The following is an 18196-nucleotide window of genomic DNA, read 5'->3' on the forward strand; positions in this document are numbered from 1 at the left end:
TCTTTTGCTGTGCAGAAGCTCTTCAGTTTAATTAATTAGTTTTATTTCATTTGGGTCCCACTTGTCAATTTTGGTTTCTCTTGCAATTGCTTTTGAGGACTTAGTGATGAAGTATTTACCAAGGCCATTGTCCAGATGGCATATCCTAGGTTTTATTCTAGGATTTTTATATTTTGAGGTCTTATATTAATCTTTAATCCATCTTGAGTTAATTTTCATATATGGTACAAGGTAGCGGTCCAGCTTCATTCTTCTGCATGTGGCTAGCCAGTTATTCCAGAATCATTATTAAATAAGGAATCCTTTCTCCATTGCTTATTTTTGTTGACTTGGCCAAAGATCATACGGTTATAGATGTGCAGCTTTACTTTTGGGCTCTCAATTCTGTTTCATTAGTTTATGTGTCTGTTTTGTGATGTGTATAAAATGGTCATTTCTAGGACCCTTTGTGTGCAATGTGTGTGTCCAGAGGTACCAGTAAAAACCCTGCGTTGGCTTCTGTTTCAGTTTGCTACAACTGACACTGTCTCTACTTCTTACCAAAGCTCTCTTGAGCTTTCCTGTGCCTTTGTCTCCAGCCCTCACTGCAAGTCCTTAGTGCTGGATCTCTCTTGATGATGCAAATACATCTGGGAAAGCCCATTTCTGACTCCACTTTAACTGGCTTGAATTAGAATGCTTTTTGTACTTGCACACAAAATGTCAGAAATCTTATCCAACTTGATTTTCAAATATGGAGTTTATAAAGATATAGACCTTTTAGTCAGTATTGGCTTGTCTTAGTTATTGAACAGAATCAAAACATTCCATTTTTCTATAAAACCAAGATAATTATGAAAAAGTAGTTTTTCATATCAACTGATCTATTGAGGCTTATGTTCAGCAGAACCTACTTGGTAAGTTTAAACTGGGGATGGAAACAGGTCAGGATACTAACAAAATGAAATAAACTGTTTTTTTGTTTTGTTTTGTTTTGTTTGTTTTTTGAGATGGAGTCTCTGTCACCAGGCTGGAGTGCAGTGGTGCAATCTCAGCTCACTACAATCGCAGGTTCAAGCGATTCTCCTGCCTCAGCCTCCCGAGTAGCTAGGACTACAGACATGCGCCACCATGCCAGCTAATTTTTGTATTTTTATTAGAGATGGGGTTTCACCATGTTGGCCAGGATGGTCTTGATCTCTTGACCTTGTGATACGCCTACCTCAGCCTACCAATATGTTGGGATTACAGGCGTGAGCCACCGCGACTGGCCAATAAACTCTTCTTTAACCTGCCTTATGCAATAAAGTCCCTGTGCCCCAAAGCTGTCTTAGAAAAGACAGCCTAAGTAGTTACTGTGCTTTGGACTTCACAGCGCAAGTACATCACACCATCAATATCCTCTTTAAAAGCCAGGAGTGAGGTTTATAAAAGTATGCTTTAAACAAATGGCAGCAGAAAATTCGAAGTTGGGTAATTCATATTGCTGCTATAATTTGTTTGCACCTAAAAAGAAAAATCATAGAAAATGAAGCATCATTGCCTGCAGGTACAGACACGTATGGTGTCTGAGATCATTGTTATTCTCTTCCTCTCATTTTTCTCCCATATCCTCTTAATGGAATAATTACATTATTCTTTACTTGTATATAATTCAGGCAAGCTAAGCACAACCAATAAAATGTTTCTTCAGAGGAAAAAATCCCAAATATAATAATTAAAGAATAAATTAGTTACTCTAAGTAGCAAGTATTCCAGGTTTGGGGAGAAAGTGTAGGAGATGATCCCCTCAGAAATGGACACCAGTGGATGGTAACATGTGTGGGAACAAGAGTGATTCTATCTTAGATGCTAATCCACCGTGTTGGCTCCTGATTAACCCTGAGTCTGGGAATGCCTCCAAGATGTCTAGTTGATGATTTACTCTCTATGTAGAAACACTTATTTACTCTGAGTTACACCTTTCCTCCACAACAACCCTTGATCTTGTTGCATACATCACCTGTAGCTGTGACATCCATAGCATTCTCTCAGCCACCCACTCATTCCTCCTTCCATAGCTAATATACTTTTCCTCCAGGATATATAAACCCTGGGTCTGGAAGGTTGTAGTGCGAAGCCCTACCTTTCTTGTGGCCACCCAAGACCACGCTTCTGTCTGTAAGTTCCCCAGTGAATCACCCTTTTCCAACAAACTGGATTTTTCTGCTCTATTCTTTGGTTTCTTGGCTCCTTCTGCATTTGGTGGACACTTTGCATATATGGCCCTTTCGTGGAACAATGTGAAACTTAAACATTTAGCATGTTGGGATGATCTACTTTAAGAGATGCTCTGTAAATGATTTGCTGTGTAGGCCATGACATTTCCGCAGGCTCACCACTGAAACATCAACCTACTATAAAATGATAAAACATAAGCTTTAAATGTGAGCACTCTAACATATTTATGAAAGACACAACAGATGGGCAGAAAGAAACACTGAGAATGGGAATTTTATTTTCTTTTTAAATTTTTATTATTATTATTTTTTTTAGATGGAGTATCACTCAGTCACCCAGGCTAGAGTGCAGTGGCACAATGTGGGCTGACTGCAACCTCCATTTCCCAGGTTCAAGCGATTCTCCTGCCTCAGCCTCCCAGGTAAGCTGGGATTACAGGCACGCCCTACCACACCCTGGCTAATTTTTGTATTTTTAGTAGAGATGGGGTTTCGTCATGTTGGCCAGGCTGGTCTCGAACTCTTGACCTCAGGTGGTCTGCCCGCCACAGCCTCCCAAAGTGCTGGGATTATAGGCATGAACCACTGTGCCCGGCTGGGAATTTGCTTTTCAGCAGGGAAAAGAGGCAGTGTATCTGCCTGGCAATAATGATGACGAGCACAAAACACTAATTTCAATGTATTGAGTATGTGAGAGGACCAATACTAGTTTCCTTAGGTGTATTAATTTGAATTATTTTAACAACTTTAGAAAGTCAATATGATTTCTGTTTGAAAAGTGAGCAAACTGAGGCTTAGAGATGTTGCACGCCTAAAGTCACACAGTTGGTATGTAGTTATGACAGTATTTATGTTCAGGTCTGTCTGCTTCCAATACCTGGATTTTTTTTCTACGAGCTCCCTCTTAGCTGTTCCAGCGTTCCTCCACCAGAATTTTACATTCTTTAGTGAGACGATCTTCCAGGCATTATCCTAGGTTGAATAACATGCTCCAGAAAGTTCTCCAACTTAGATCTACAAATCAGTAGTTGTTTTGTAAAATAACTTCTTTCTCCAAGGACTTCAGTTTTGAGGAATGTGTGCCCTGGATGAAGAAACTGGCATTCTCACTACTGGAAAGAAATAATTTTGTCTCCGTATTAATTTTTCGGTGTTCTGGTTTTTAGATTTTTGTTTTTCATGAGTTATGTTAGTTTTGACTCTTTTGACTAGAGCCTGACCATTCTTGGATGATCTACTAAATTCAAGTTTCTGAAATGACACACATGAGAGATAGTTTTATTGATTTTCTATGAATTTTCTTATTTTTTCTTCTTATAAAAATGTCTCTCCAGGAGCAATACCAAAGAAAGCCAGGCTGCTGCAAAGCTTCTCACTGCCTTTGTATATTATGCTGGCTCCTCTGCCTCAAACACTTGCCCTGCCTTCTCATCTGAAAAATCATTCCTCTTAAAATCCAGCTCAAATGCTATCGGTTCTTTTGCAAAATCATTCTGGAAGACCCCAGGGAAAGTCAATTTCTCATTCTTTTAAACATTCATATAATTTTGCATATATCACTCTCCTATTCACTTGACACTCTACAGTAACTCCTTCTGTATAATTCTACTTTCCCGTCTAGCCTGTGAGCTACCCAATGGTGTCAATGAACTCAGTCACCTTTGCAAACCTAGCATCTTCTACTGTACTGGCATAGGAAGAAAAATACTCAACAAACACTTGCAGAAATGACATTTAAAAACCATGCAATCTTGTCTTTGAAAACTGTACTGTTCAGGAAGATTTAAGAAGATGAATACTTACTAGGGGCTCTTTTTCTCCTTGAAGAGCTTGAGTGAAATAATGGTTGTTGAACCAAGTTTGTTCTAAGTTCATTGAACTTGATTTATTAGCATTGAATTTTCTTTTTTAGCTTTTTTTAAATTTTGCTTGTAATTGGCCTCTCCATGTTTAACACAACCCTCCACTTCTAAAAATCATAGGATGCTTCATAGAACAGTGAGAAAAGCGGACCCTTGGGAAGTCAAGGGACTGACTAAAAATCGCACAGCTAAGTGGGAGAGTTGAACTGGAACTCTGGTTCTATGGGCCTATTTTTTATTCTTTCTAGTAGGCCAGGTTGCTATGACAAAACAATAACCCCTTTAAGCTTCTTTATAGCTCTTTAACCTAATCAGAAAGCTTTCTTTAATAGTTGCAGAGGGCACCATACCACAGAGAAAGTTGTCACGAGGTTTGGTGACTTTCCAAACAAAGCCGCTTATCAGTTCAATGTTAAAAATATTGGTCCCATCCTGAGAACTGTGGTTTCCTTTTCTTAATGAAAAATGCAATAAAACGCAAGTACACATCCATCTGGACATACAGGCTGTCAATAATAAAATAATGAGAGATGGCACTGACCATAATCTGTGTTTTCCGGCTCCCAACAATTTGATGGCCAAAAATAGGGCGTCTGTGGAATGAAAAGAAGTGGAACCCAGGTTAGACAAATAAAAAATTGGTGGAGTTTCTGGCTGGCGAATTGCATTTATCTTCCACAATTCTCTATATTAGTTTGCTATATGTTTTATAATCCAGAACATGTTCCAAGAGAGACATTGTAAAGTCTTTGTCTACATGTACTTTGCTGACCAATTGCTCAGCTTCTATATATGTGTAGTACCAGCAAGCAGGTATTTAAAATGTCATCCCTTTGCTGTAATGTTACACCAACTGACATAAAGGCAAAACGGTCTGATTGTATATTCAAACAAAAAGTATTCATCCACAGAGAGGACTGAAAGAGTATTATGTTCAGCAAGACTCAGGATGAAATATATTTAAATATAACAAATTGTTTTCTATGAATCATGTATCTCAACACTGCTTTCGGTAGCTTCAAAAAGCTCAACCAACTGATAGACTCTTTCTCTGAGATCTGACAATGATTTGCCTGGCTCCATTAGTCATATAATGCAGTTCTCAGCATTGTCCAATGACAGCAAAGCAACTTTTTACTCTCACTTTTAAACACATTTCCTAAATTCCTCTTGTAACTAATTTCTACCATTTAGTGGTGCAACAGGGTGACTCAAGTCAATAGTAACTTAATTCTACATTTAAAAATAACTAAGAGTGCAACTGGATTGTTTGTAGCACGAAGAATAAATGCTTGAGGGAATGAAGATCCCATTCTCCATGATGTGATGACTTCACATTGCATCCTTGTATCAAAACACCTCATGTATTCCATAAATATATACGCCTATTATGTACCCACAAAAATTAAAATTTAAAAATTTAAATTAAAAAAACCTACAAAAAATAAATAAATAAAAATAGAAACATTTCCTTACAAAGACACCTACTGCTCTAAAGTTTTACACTGCACAAATCAGAGATCTTTTTTTTTTAAAGGAATAGTGTCTTAATTGAGTGATATAATCTAGAATAGGCAGGATCCAGATTCTGTAGAATTCTAGAAACTGATTGACTAAACTACAAAGGAAATGTCTGACCAAGAAAAACTTTATTATTATCATTAACATTTATATTTTCTAAAAGGACTTTCCTAGCCCTGCTAGCTGAAGATGCTTGGCTCCTGACCACGAGGAAACCTGATGATCACCTGTCTCCTTATCAACCGCTAGTCCCTGGAATGATGAGGCCTGCAGGACTCACTCTAACAGTGATGGCAAATATCAGTACTGTGGGCTTAATTCTATGTTAGCTAATTATAGTAACTACCATGTGCAATGAGCATAATTGGAGTAATCTCTGATCATCTGATCATTTTCCCCTCTAGAAGAGAGACTCTAACGGAGGGAAAATGGGTAGATAGGGAGAACTGTTTCAATCTCTAGAGACAAGTCTTTCCAAACCGTCTCAGAGGCCCCCCCGACCACCATCACCCAGAGATTTTGACTTACTCTCCGTTCTTTCTTGGGAATTATAGTAGTAAAATAAGGCTACTAATACTAGTTTTGTGAACATGAGAACAAAATCATCGTAGGAATTTTGAAGAAAGAAAAAAAGACTGAACCGCTAGACAAAAGAGGATAGTAAGACTTTATACGGGTCACCCTCATCACCCCAATCTCACTTGACTCCATGGGAGATGAAGCTTAGAGAATTTGATTTCTTAAAAATAAAATTGAATCAGGATTCTAGGGGAGCCCTAGGGGGACAGAGTAGTTAAAACTTTGCTTTCATGTAGTGTGTTACTTTTTTTTTTTTTGAGATGGAGTCTCGCTGTCCCCCAGGCTGGAGTGCAGTAGCGCAATCTTGGCTTACTGCAAGCTCCGTCTGCCGGGTTCACGCCATTCTCCTGCCTCAGCCTCCTGAGTAGCTGGGACTACAGGCATCCGCCACCACGCCTGGCTAATTTTTTGTATTTTTAGCAGAGACGGGGTTTCACTGTGTTAGCCAGGATGGTATCGATCTCCTGACCTCATGATCTGCCCGCCTCAGCCTCCCAAAGTGCTGGGATTACAGGCATGAGCCACCACGCCCAGCCGGTATTACTTTTTGAGATGCTTCTTATGGAGTGTGCAGTTCCTTTTGGGTTGTTTCTATATTTTGGGGAGTATGTATGTGTATGTATAGGTGTGTGTGCAAGCATATCTATTTATCTAACCTTAAAATACCTATTCTAGTCAGACCAGTCAGACATATACTTTTTTCCCACAAAAGCACAAAAAATATTCTCAACTGCATTCTTATATTTTTCTTCATTCTTCATCATTTACTTTAGTGAGAATTTAATGACTGTAAAATTAAAGCATAAAGTAATTTTTTCTTGTGATATTATGTGGAAACGCCACTAAACCAATGTTCTTCACTAATATTGGAAGGTTTTTTCTAAGAAGTAGTGTTTTGACTTGTAGTAAATGATAATACAAGAGAACAACAAACTCTTACAGTTTTTTCGGAATTTAAATACATACCTATATAGTTCTACCACACATTAGGACATTTTAATGCATGAGTTTCTTGATTTTTCAATATTGGCTTCCTTAGCTAGGATGAAACTCATCCAAAATTGTTCAACTGTTGTTCAATAACTGTTGGAGCATATACTAATGTATTGAAAAGCATGAAAGAGAGCTAAAGAATTATATCAGATCTCATTTTCAGTTAGCTAAGAGAGGATGATTAGATAACTGTGACTTTACGGTAAATTTAAAAAATCACGTGATGAAGACATGTACTACAAATTAGAGACAAATATATAAACTGTCATGCAAATGACATAAAGATTTCTGTTTGTCTCAAATTAATGCTTTGAAGACTCTTTAGATATTTTTATTACTATTATTTTGAGATGGAGTCTCGCTCTGTCACCCAGGCTGGAGTGCAGTGGTGCCATCTTGGCTCACTGCAACCTCTGCCTCCTGGGTTCAAGCAATTCTCCTGCCTCAGGCTCCCAAGTAGCTGGGACTACAGGCATGCACCATCACACCCAGCTAATTTTTGTATTTTTTGTAGAGATGAGGTTTCACCATGTTGGCCAGGATGGTCTCAATCTCTTGACCTCATGATCCGCCTGCCTCTGCCTCTCAAAGTGCTGGGATCATAGGCGTGAGCCACTGTGCCCAGCCTAGATTCTTAATGATGGTTAGGCTCCCAATCATTCACTGGAGGATTTGTAAACACGGCATCCCAACTTTTCTACTTTAATTTATGATTTTAAAATATCCTTCTGAGGAGTTGAATTTCACTTCGGTGTAATAAAGAACTTTCACTGCTTGGAACCAACATAAAAATAGAGCTGAAGACTCTGAATAATAATTTGTTTTCTATTATTAGAACTCTTCAAATATGGACTGGTTAATGACTTGGTAGACATTATAGTAGAAATTCAGTTACCTCTGAGTTTTCTGGTGTTTTTTAAAATCTTGGTTTCAGAATTCTAATATTATTAGATTTACAAATGTGTTATATTTAGATACTATTTCAAATATGGATGTATTATTAAAATATGTAACATTTACTATTTAGCACTAATGTAATTTTAATGTGTATATTTATAGATAATGTTTATTTTATATCTGCCTATCTATCTCAGCACACTGAACTTGACAACTCTGTCTATCCCTAGTAGTTACATAATTCATATGTCATTTGTACCCATTCCCTTGCTTTGTTCTAAAGCTCTTTTAAAAATTCTCTCCTTTTCTCGTGTGTGTATGGTGACCCCTTCCTTCACATGGCTTTTTTTTTTTTTTTCCTGAGACAGAGTCTCTCTCTGTCATGCAGGCTGGAGTGTAGTGGCACAATCTCGGCTCACTGCAACCTCCACCTCCCAGGTTCAAGCTATTCTCCTGCCTCAGCCTACTGAGTAGCTGAGATTACAGGCACATGCCACCACACCCAGTTAATTTTTTTTTTTTCTTTTTTTTTTTTAGTAGAGAAGGGGTTTCACCATGTTGGCCAGGCTGGTCTCAAATACCTAACCTCAAGTGATAGCCCACCCTGGCCTCCCAAAGTGCTGGGATTACAGGCATGAGCCACTGTGCCCGGCCTCATGTGCCATTTTAGAACCATGAGCATGACTAAGACATGTAAACCTTGTCTGTCTACTACTTTTTTTCTGGAATAGAGATTTCTTTAAAAAAATCAGGAAGCATTAGTCACATAAAAACAATGTATTTGCTGATCACCAATAATTCCTAGTTATTAAAAATTTAATCTTGGGACCAGAAGTTACTCTAATAATATGCTATTTTAAGCTACTGTTAGTGTAAGTTTTGCTGTATAAAGAATAAAGCTCCATTAATGTAAAGCTTTTGTAAGTTAAGTAACTTAACTAAGTGCTTGAATACTTAGCTCAGTATCACAGTTTCAGGATACAGCTTTATTTCCTCCTAGCTCTTAAGTCCAAAGCTGTCCTACGATTATTTGCCTTGGAAGAAATGAGTCCAAGGAAGGGGCAGTGAGACTGTTCCATGAGGACAATAATCTTTAAAATGATTTTTTAAAGCAAATGATTCAAGTGATTTTTAAAGCATATTTCCTCTTTGTTCTCAGTTTTCCCAAACAAATTTTAGGCACTCTGATTACTATTTAGTCATTTATGTAGACATAGAGCATTTAATAATACTTAGAACAAGTGACAAGAAGGTTCCAAAGTCTGAAAGTTGGACTATGGGGAGAACCTCTTGGAAATGGGTTAGAGTTTGACATCCAGCATTTTATATGCCTGAATTTTACAGGCTAGAATCTGCTAGTCAGTTATTAATGAGCCATAATGTCTACTGAAATGTAGAATATACTTTAGGTAAATCAATGTGAACTCAAGTGTCAAATATACTTACAATGACTGAAATTAGAGTCCACAATCATTGCCAGAAAGAATAATAGCATCTGTGTCATTTGCAAATGACCTAGAATGACTCTTATCAGTTTGCAAGTTATCTGAGGTGTCCTGTTGCAGTTGAGTGCACACACACAATATATCATCATGTCAGTCTTCACAGATTTGTAGAAGAGCCTCGGATGCTGAGAGTTTATTAATTAGCTGAATCCTATCTGGAGCTTCAAGCATTCACATTAAAATTTACTTGGGCTGAAGACGGTCTGGATCACAGGCAAGGGTCAGACAGAGGAAGACTCTCCGGTCCTCCTGAATGCCATGAAGTCACTTTCTGAATTTCTCTTAAGCTTTTCTTATAAAATAGAACTTCAATCATCACACAATTTAGCTTTCACACATCATCTTGACTAAGCATACTTTATCTTTCTCTGTGTTTATTGCTTTTTATGTCTTTAGTTTAACGTTAATCAGTTTCTAACTAGCCTAAGTCAAAGTAAAATAAGGCATAGTTTTTAAAAGTTCTGTTCAAAAGAAACCTAACTAACAAATGAAATGCAGGCTTCTAGTTTACTGTTAAAGAACATTTCTAATAAACTTACTTGAAACCGGTAAAAGGTGCCATCATCCTTGAGTGTGAGGACATGATCTGAGATTGGAAAGAAGTAGCCATGGGCAGCCATTAACGTTCCCAAATGGAGCGCCTCCACTGTTTTATGAAAACAAACAAAAAACATAAAAAAACCTTTTAAATGTATTCATTTATAGGAATGTAACGTTTTTGTGTGGTTCCTTTTGTCAGATACAGTTAAGTTCCTCTTCAATGATTTAATTTCTGACTTCCTTGTTCTTTGTTCTCGAGATCAACTTCCTTGTCCCTTCTCCTAAGCTACCTAAGCTACCTGCTCTGTAAACAACTTCTCCTACCAGTCCCAGTCTGTAACTCACATCTCTTCCTTATTTGGAAACAGTCCTCCTTTACTCCTGGCTACCCATTCTGTAAACTGCCCCTCCCACTGAAACAGGTCTTCCTGCCAAAACTACGCTTCCTGCCTTTGCCGTGCCCTGACATGCCCAAACATGCCTTGTACCGAAATGGACAGCTTCTCCCTTCCCACCTAATTAGCCATATTCAATTTTAAACGGCAGCCAATCAGGTCAGTTTAGATTGTGTGGTATGACTCCAGTCAATGGGGACAGGACACAGAAGCAGGGACTAATAGTGTTAGGGATAAAAACTCCTTCCCTCCTTTGTTCAGTGTGCTCTCGCAGTGGCCAGAAGTGTGAGTGGCACCCTTCTGCAGAAGTAAATTCGCCTTGCTGAGAAATCCTTTGTTTGAAGGCTCATTTTCCTTGCGACTCCGAGCTCTTGTTTCTAACACTTTAGAGTAGATTCTTGGCATTCTGAAAACCTGGCTTTGTGCTTTTTCTTCTTTTTTCAGCTCTTTCTCACAAGACACTAAGATGGTTCTAGTTCCTGGTAGCAACTGCCATGACCAACCTCATCCCATGACAACCAGTCCACGAGAAGATAAAGTTAAGAAACATTAAAATGGGAAGGCTCTTCTGAATCTGTAGAGTATGTCTCCTTCATTTTATAGACGTGTGTTGGCCCATGTGTTAATGTTCTCTCACAGGCGGTTGCATTTGGCATTTATATAGCACTTTTAAAAGTTTTCACTTGCATCACCTCATTCTCAATATCATAGCTATCTAGTACCATCAGTAATGTTTCTAATGATATGGACCATTATTTTGTGATGCTATGAGGGAATGTTAAGGAATCAAGGACCATGTATGCTGCACTATTGAATCTACAGACTGGTGACTGTAAAGATTGTTCTAGCTTTTACTATTCTATACAGTGATCTAAATATGGAGTAGGAAGAGATTTATTGGACGATGGAAACATATAGTCTGAAACTAAGGCTATAATACTCATACTGTCTATAGCCACCAACAATTTCTTCCAACAAAAGGGTTAATAAAATTTGGTCAATAGTTATTACTGCATTTGTGCAGAGATGACATAAAATTTTAAAGGCTAGAAAATATGAAATTATGCAAAATAGTTTTCTACCCAACAAAAAAATATATGTACAGTTGTCCCTTGGTATCCTCAGGGGATTGGTTTGAGGACCTGCACGGATACCAAACATCAAGGATGCTCAAGTTCCCCAGTTTGCCTTCCCACATCTGTGGATTTTTGATCATGGGTGGTTGAATCCACAGATGTGGAAGTCATAAACAGAGAGGGCCTACTGTATGTAGAAAATACCAAAAACGTTAGATTTATTTATCTGTTTATGTATCTTTATGTATAATTCATTTATAAATTTATTTATGTTTCTTAGTCAAGAAGCTAGGATTCTTACAGCAGTTCTAGGACAACATGTATCTATCTATATCTCCAGCCATCAACCATTGGGAGCTTTTACACCTCAGTAAGAACTGAGTAACTAAGCAGCTAGCTATGGTACAGCAAAGCATAAGAATCCCATCCTTTTACCCCTCACACCTACATAAATAAACAATTTGTTGTTAAATTTTTATCTGTTGTGGGGTACTATGATGCCCCTTGAAATTGTTATCTAGCATTTTGCAAACATTTCGATTGATAACTTCTACCTCTGATCTCTCCCTGCATTGTTCTTGCTGATAATAAAGAACAACTGCCAATTATTCTTCATTCTTTGCCCTGGCTTTGGAAGACTGTTACTAAGTCCTCCAGCCATCATCTTTAAACTCCCAATCAAGTCTGTCTGTATAGAATGTTGTTTTTTTGTACAGAGGAGCAATGTTTTTTCCTCAGTTTTATGCGTGTGTGTGTATTTCCATCATTTCAACATCCTTTCAGTTCAAAGTCAAGGCCTTCTCAAAGCATGCATAGCTCATGGCAACCTGCCTACCTATCCTTGTTAAAACTTTAGTGCCAGGGTGTCACTGTGGAAAGAACAAGAACTTTGGAGACACCCACTGTCTTCTGTTACTTTCATTCTCTGTGCCTCCCCCATCTATTAATAAAGGTCATAAATCTACCTGGCAGGATTGACGTGAGAATGACATAAGCACACTTGTAATGAAACTGGAATCACGCTTCCAGCCTAGTAGATGCTCTGTTTATGGTAGCTACTGTGCTTCATTACTTACACACAAAATAATTTTTACTTTTCTACAAACCACTTTCAGAGAATCTACTTCCATACATTTACCTTCTACTAGGTTGAGTGATTATTTCCAACACAAAAAAAATAAATGTTTGAAGTGATATGTTATTCTGATTTGATCATTGCACATTTCATGTATTGAAATATTACACTGTACCCTATAAAAATGTAACAAAAGTTTTAAAAAGCTAGGCTGAGTGAGGGAACCTGACAGTCCTAAGCAGCCACGTTCATCAACATCATCTTATTCTTTTTTTTTTTTTGACTGTCTGTAAAATTAAAATGGTAAGAAGATCTGTAAGACAGTTGGCCCATAACAAACGAGCAGGTGCTTATAGTCCTGGTTAAATTCTGAGTCCCTATGTGCCCCTGTGGACGAGTGAAGAACACGCCATCCCAAAGTACCCCAGATTGTTTCAAGTTGAAAACACTGGAGAAATTGTAGTTTCAGAAAGGGTTAGCTGGCCTACCTCTTCCTATATGCAGCAAGCCATAAAGATTCCTCTGGGAGGGGTATCTTCCCTCTGCCAGGGCAAGAAAATAGCTCTTATCACCAGAGACTGGAAGCTGGGGCCTGCAATGAACCTAATAAAGGGCTGGGTGCAGTGGCTCATGCCTGTAATCCCAGCACTTTGGGAGGCTGAGGCAGATGGATCACTTGAGGCCAGGAGTTCAAGACCACCCTGGCCAACCTGGCGAACCCCGTCTCTACTAAAAAACATAAAAAATAAAAAAATTAGCTGGGCATGGTGGCGGGCACCTGTAATCCCAGCTACTTGGGAGGCTGAGGCACGAGAACCACTTGAATTTGGGAGGTGGAGGTTGTAGTTAGCAGAGATCACACCTCTGCACTCCAGCCTGGGCGACAAAGCAACACTCTATCCCCAAAAATTAAATTAAATTAAAATTAAGAAATAAACTTAATCAAGTAACCCCTACTTTCCACTAGTTTTATGCCCCCCATATATTCCCTAGTGATTCTGCTAGAAAATTTACTGCCTTCAGCCAGATTTTCTTTGTCCTGTCATTGTTTTCTTAAATTTATTATCATTTGTCTAAGAAGTACAGAAGTGCCTTGCTTTGGCCATTTCTTCAGACTTCACTTTCTTGTGAAAATCCTCATGTTCATGTAAAACTAATAAAACGTGTATGCTTTTCTCTCTTCATCTGCCTGGTGTCCACTTGGTCTCCACATCCACAGAAGAGCTTAGGGAGGTTGCAGGTGATCTCTGATGTCCTTAACACCTGTCAGGGAATATGGGGTGGAGCAACATGTAACAGCCTTTGCAGGACTTCAAAGTCAGGTGGCCCATCTGTCTTCGTAAAGCCATCTTTATTATTTTAGTCCCAGCAGTTTGTGGTCTGGGAAGATAGTGTTAGCACACTTTCCCAGAAGAAAAATTAAGTTACGGCACATAAGGAAATCTGCGGAGTATAGATACAAGAAGGGAAAACTGAGATGCCCAGGAAGATAGGCAGTAAGAGGAGCTTCTGAGTTCTAAGCATAGGAAAGAGTGTGACTGAAACCAAGCCAAGGAACAACAAAAAGCAATTGGGTGTTAACAGTGTTGATGAGGATTAGAAAAATATAGTGAAAGTAAATATAGAGATGCTTCAAAAAAGAAAAACAGAAGTGAATGATCATAAGACTATTCTTGGCTCCTGCATCTCATTAACTACTAATTTACAAGTTATACACTTATAGAGTGCAAAGGGTATGTTGGCAGGTTCTTCTTCATGTAATACTACCATAATTAGTCATTAATAAATGCTTGCAAATGAGAATGAGTGAATTAGTAAAATTCTCCTTCCTTTTTTGAGGTACAATATTTTCATTTGATTTGATGATATGCCTTCTCATTTTACTTCTCTTCCGAGTGATACTTATGCTCCATAATTTTACAATTAAGGAAAATTTGTTTTGATGCTTTTGCATCATGTCATGAATTTAGTAGAAATATACTGGTGGGGATACAGGTAAGAACTAAATTTAATTTCTATGTGAGTCACACACATTTCATATGTCAAGGTAAAATCAAACCTTTTGCCTTAATAGTTAAGAGGACTGATCTTCTAACAACGCTTACAAATGGTTTTAAGATTTTTGGTCAGATAGTAATCTAGAGGTACTGAAATAATAATAGACATTTTGTGTTCATTACAGGGTCTCCAGAAAATATAGCTCCAGAGCAGGATAAATGCCTAGATGAAAAACCAGAAAGTTGGGGTGAATTTTTTTGCTTCATTTAGGATGACAAGTTTAGCACTCAGCATATCCATGGCAAAAGTAGCAAGTGAATCAATATTTGCTGAATCAATGAACAAGGACATTTATGAGTAAATGACATGTCAAGAATATTAAAAACCTAACACTGCATAGAAAAACACCAGACTTTATTGGGTGTTACAAGCTGTTGAGGTTATAAGCTATTGTAGCTATTTTGTGTGTTATATTATATTGTGTGTTATAAGCTATTGTAGCTATTTTGTTGTGAGAAAAGATAATCGTGATATTAACAAGATAAATGTCAGTAAGAGAGGACTTGGGGCTGTATTCTCAAGACAGACTTGTTTATTGTTAGGGACAAACATGGTGCCACACTTCCCTGTGGTCCCACTGCTCCTAAATCTTAGCACCATCTTAATCTAGTAAGAATTCGTAAGACCGCTGACAATCTTGGAACAAAGTGTTGAAAGAGTTTAATGAGTAATCTATCAAGATCACTCTCCCAATAACGGCACACCAGATGGCTCAGCAGCATCACGCTTCACGGCAAAATAATCGCTAATTAATCTTCTCGTACATGTGTTATTCTCTTCACCCACACAGCTAAAGTTCAACGATAAACCTACTAAAAAATTCCAGTTTATTTTTTTGTTTGGATATTCAAGCCATGAGCAAACTGAGAAACAAAAATCAATCTCCAAACACCTCTGATTAGGTGAAGAGACTAGAACAGCTTTGTAAAGCCTGATACCATCACAGGATGATTTCACCCCAAACTCTAAAGGAATGGTATTATCAACATCCTCTGATAGCGAAGAGAATTCTCCACAGCATAATTTGCTTTGAACCACAATGACTTCAAAAAGTTAACAGGATGAAAGCCATAGTATAAAAGAGGCTTGAGGAACTCCAGTGGCGCAGTCGGTTAGCCCACGGTGCTTATAAAAGAGGCTTGAGTACTTGAGTGTAAAGTACTCTATATTTACAATGTAATTTTAAAACTCAGTAGTATTTTTCTTACCCAGAGGCTCAACTTCTTGCAGCCTCCTCTTCTTCTAAATACAGCTCATAATTTTGAAATGATTAATAAAATGCCTCTGAGTCAAGAAAATCATTTAAAAACTTCACTGAATCCTATATTTTTATCACTATCATGTTATTTACTCTTATTTATGTGCATGTATTAAAATTTTTTTCATTTCCAACACAGTATAAGTATAATTAGTGTGTGGGGAGAAATATTTTAAAAGAAAATCTAAAAAGAAAACAGATGGCAGCTGATCGTATTAAGGAAACAGAGATGCTAAAATGAAGACAAAGCTAAGTTACTTAATGATAAAATAACAGGCATTCATCAGGACAATTCTGAGCCATAAAAAGAAGATACGTTAGACTTGTTATTTTCTGTTTAAGAAGATATGGAAGTGGTCATTTTAGAAATCCTTCAAAATATTATGCTTTACTTTTTAGAACTGGCATTTGGAAAGGTAAGATTAGTCATGTAGAAAAATCTCATATGCGGAACATTTTATTCTCTGACAAAACCAAGTAAAAATGGACTATTACCATATTTAGAAATTTCTGAAGTTTATTTTCTCAATAGTAAGAGTTAGTAAAACAAGTATCTGGGCTTTCATCTTTTTTTAAAAAAACATCATTTGCATGTAAGAAAAATCAAGTGCCACTTTCTCAACAGCAATCATAATTCGGGATAGAGAAGTGAATAATAAGGCGACATAGAATAGATAAGCTAAAAGAGATTCTATTTGGCAGAAGTGAAAACAGAATCATAATTTACACTGACATTGAGGAATGCAATAGGAAATTAATATAAGTAAATGCTATTTCCAAAAAAGGAGCAGAGTACAAAGACTATGCCAGCCCCCTGCCTACGTTCACATCCCGGGTCCCTCATTTCCTGGCTGTGTGACCTGAGCAAGAGACTTGGATTCTCTGGGCCTTGGTGTCCTCATCTGTAAGAAGAAGTTGATAAAATACTAGTGCCAAAGATTAGTGGTAGGGATCCATTGAGATAATATGCACAACGCACTTAAAACACAGTCTGCCACACAGAAATGCTCCTGAGATGAGAGTTATTATCAGTTGATACTTATGAAGTGTCACATTCAGAAGCACTTAATCTAGTTTAAGGGGTGATGGGAGACATGAGTAGCTAGTGTTGCTCTGGGCTTCCCAATCATGTTAAACACTTCCAATTCAACTCTATTTTAAACGCCCCACGTGATCAAACCAGAGTCTTTTGTGTGCTGAAATCTGCCTATGTTTTTCCCTACAGCAAAGAACACTAACAAAATCCCAACAAGAAATTAGGGACAAACTTATTATATATTACAGGGATAGCCACAGATTTCCAAAGGCAGCATGCTCCGCACATTAGATTTACAAAACCGTACTGTGAATACCAGATGCCAATGAGAGAACTGCCTGCTTTAGAGGAGGACTGATGTGAGGACACCCTGAACCTGATAGTAGAAGAAAAACAGGGACAGAGAGAGCACGGGGACAGCAATCAGAATGGGAGATGAATTCTTAGGGAAGCATAATATATGCTTAGGACTAAAAAAAGAAAATCGACATTAAAATAATAAAGCAATTGACAGTGAGAGCAACAGATAATCATAAATCAATGATCTTTTTTACACACACAAAGTAGATCAGTCTAGCTGCCTAATGGCAGTTATGACATCTTAGGCATTCTGCATAGATGAAAAATCATGCTGAAATTTGAAAAAATGGTCCATGTAATACCGGTGTGAATAACTGTTTTCAGATCTACATTATACGGCCTATATGATATTAGCATGTTCATTCCCCAGATTTAGATAGACAGTTCCATCAGCCAATCCCTTAAGAAGATTCTGTTATATTATATGTGTGTGTATATATATATATGGGTTAGGTGCATAGAATAGTATTTAGATGATATAAAAATCATGCTTACTTCATCTAAGTACAGTGTGAGGAAACCACCACAATTGCAAGAGCCAGGGCAATAATAAATTACAGTGGAAAACAACATTCCATCTAAAATTCAGTATATATTCTGCAAAATTTCCATTAGTTAATTTGGCTGAATGAGCTGGAAGAAAGTAGGGCACTGAATTAACTTTTTAATAGGCAGAGGAGTTTCTACAGCTGTATTTCTTCAAATCAGAGACAGCAAACACTGCCACACAAGCACATGTGGAAATCATGGGAAAAAAAGGCTCAACTGCAAGTCATGGAGCTCAAATTCTGATCCTAGTGCCTGTAACTGCATGTCAGGAGTAAGTCATTTCCTTTCTTTTGT

At 37.8% G+C, this 18196-nt stretch overlaps 1 protein-coding gene across 20 annotated transcripts in view; it reads right to left on the minus strand.

Moving 5' to 3' along the window:
* The window catches only part of RGS7 (regulator of G protein signaling 7), a 583792-nt gene that overhangs the window by 136743 nt on the left and 428853 nt on the right, over nt 1-18196 (minus strand). For 18 of the 20 annotated variants that reach the window (XM_063613534.1, XM_055233704.1, XM_055233702.1 and 15 more), the window contains 2 exons: nt 10095-10201; nt 4602-4653 (listed from right to left, as the gene is read on the minus strand). The exons of the other annotated variants lie outside the window; for them this stretch is intronic. In XM_063613534.1, coding sequence (XP_063469604.1) covers nt 4602-4653; nt 10095-10201 — 159 coding nt within the window. The remainder of the gene's footprint in view (nt 1-4601; nt 4654-10094; nt 10202-18196) is intronic. 20 annotated transcript variants of the gene reach the window in all.

This window comes from Symphalangus syndactylus, chromosome 19, assembly GCF_028878055.3.
Source record: "Symphalangus syndactylus isolate Jambi chromosome 19, NHGRI_mSymSyn1-v2.1_pri, whole genome shotgun sequence".
Taxonomy (NCBI): domain Eukaryota; kingdom Metazoa; phylum Chordata; class Mammalia; order Primates; family Hylobatidae; genus Symphalangus; species Symphalangus syndactylus.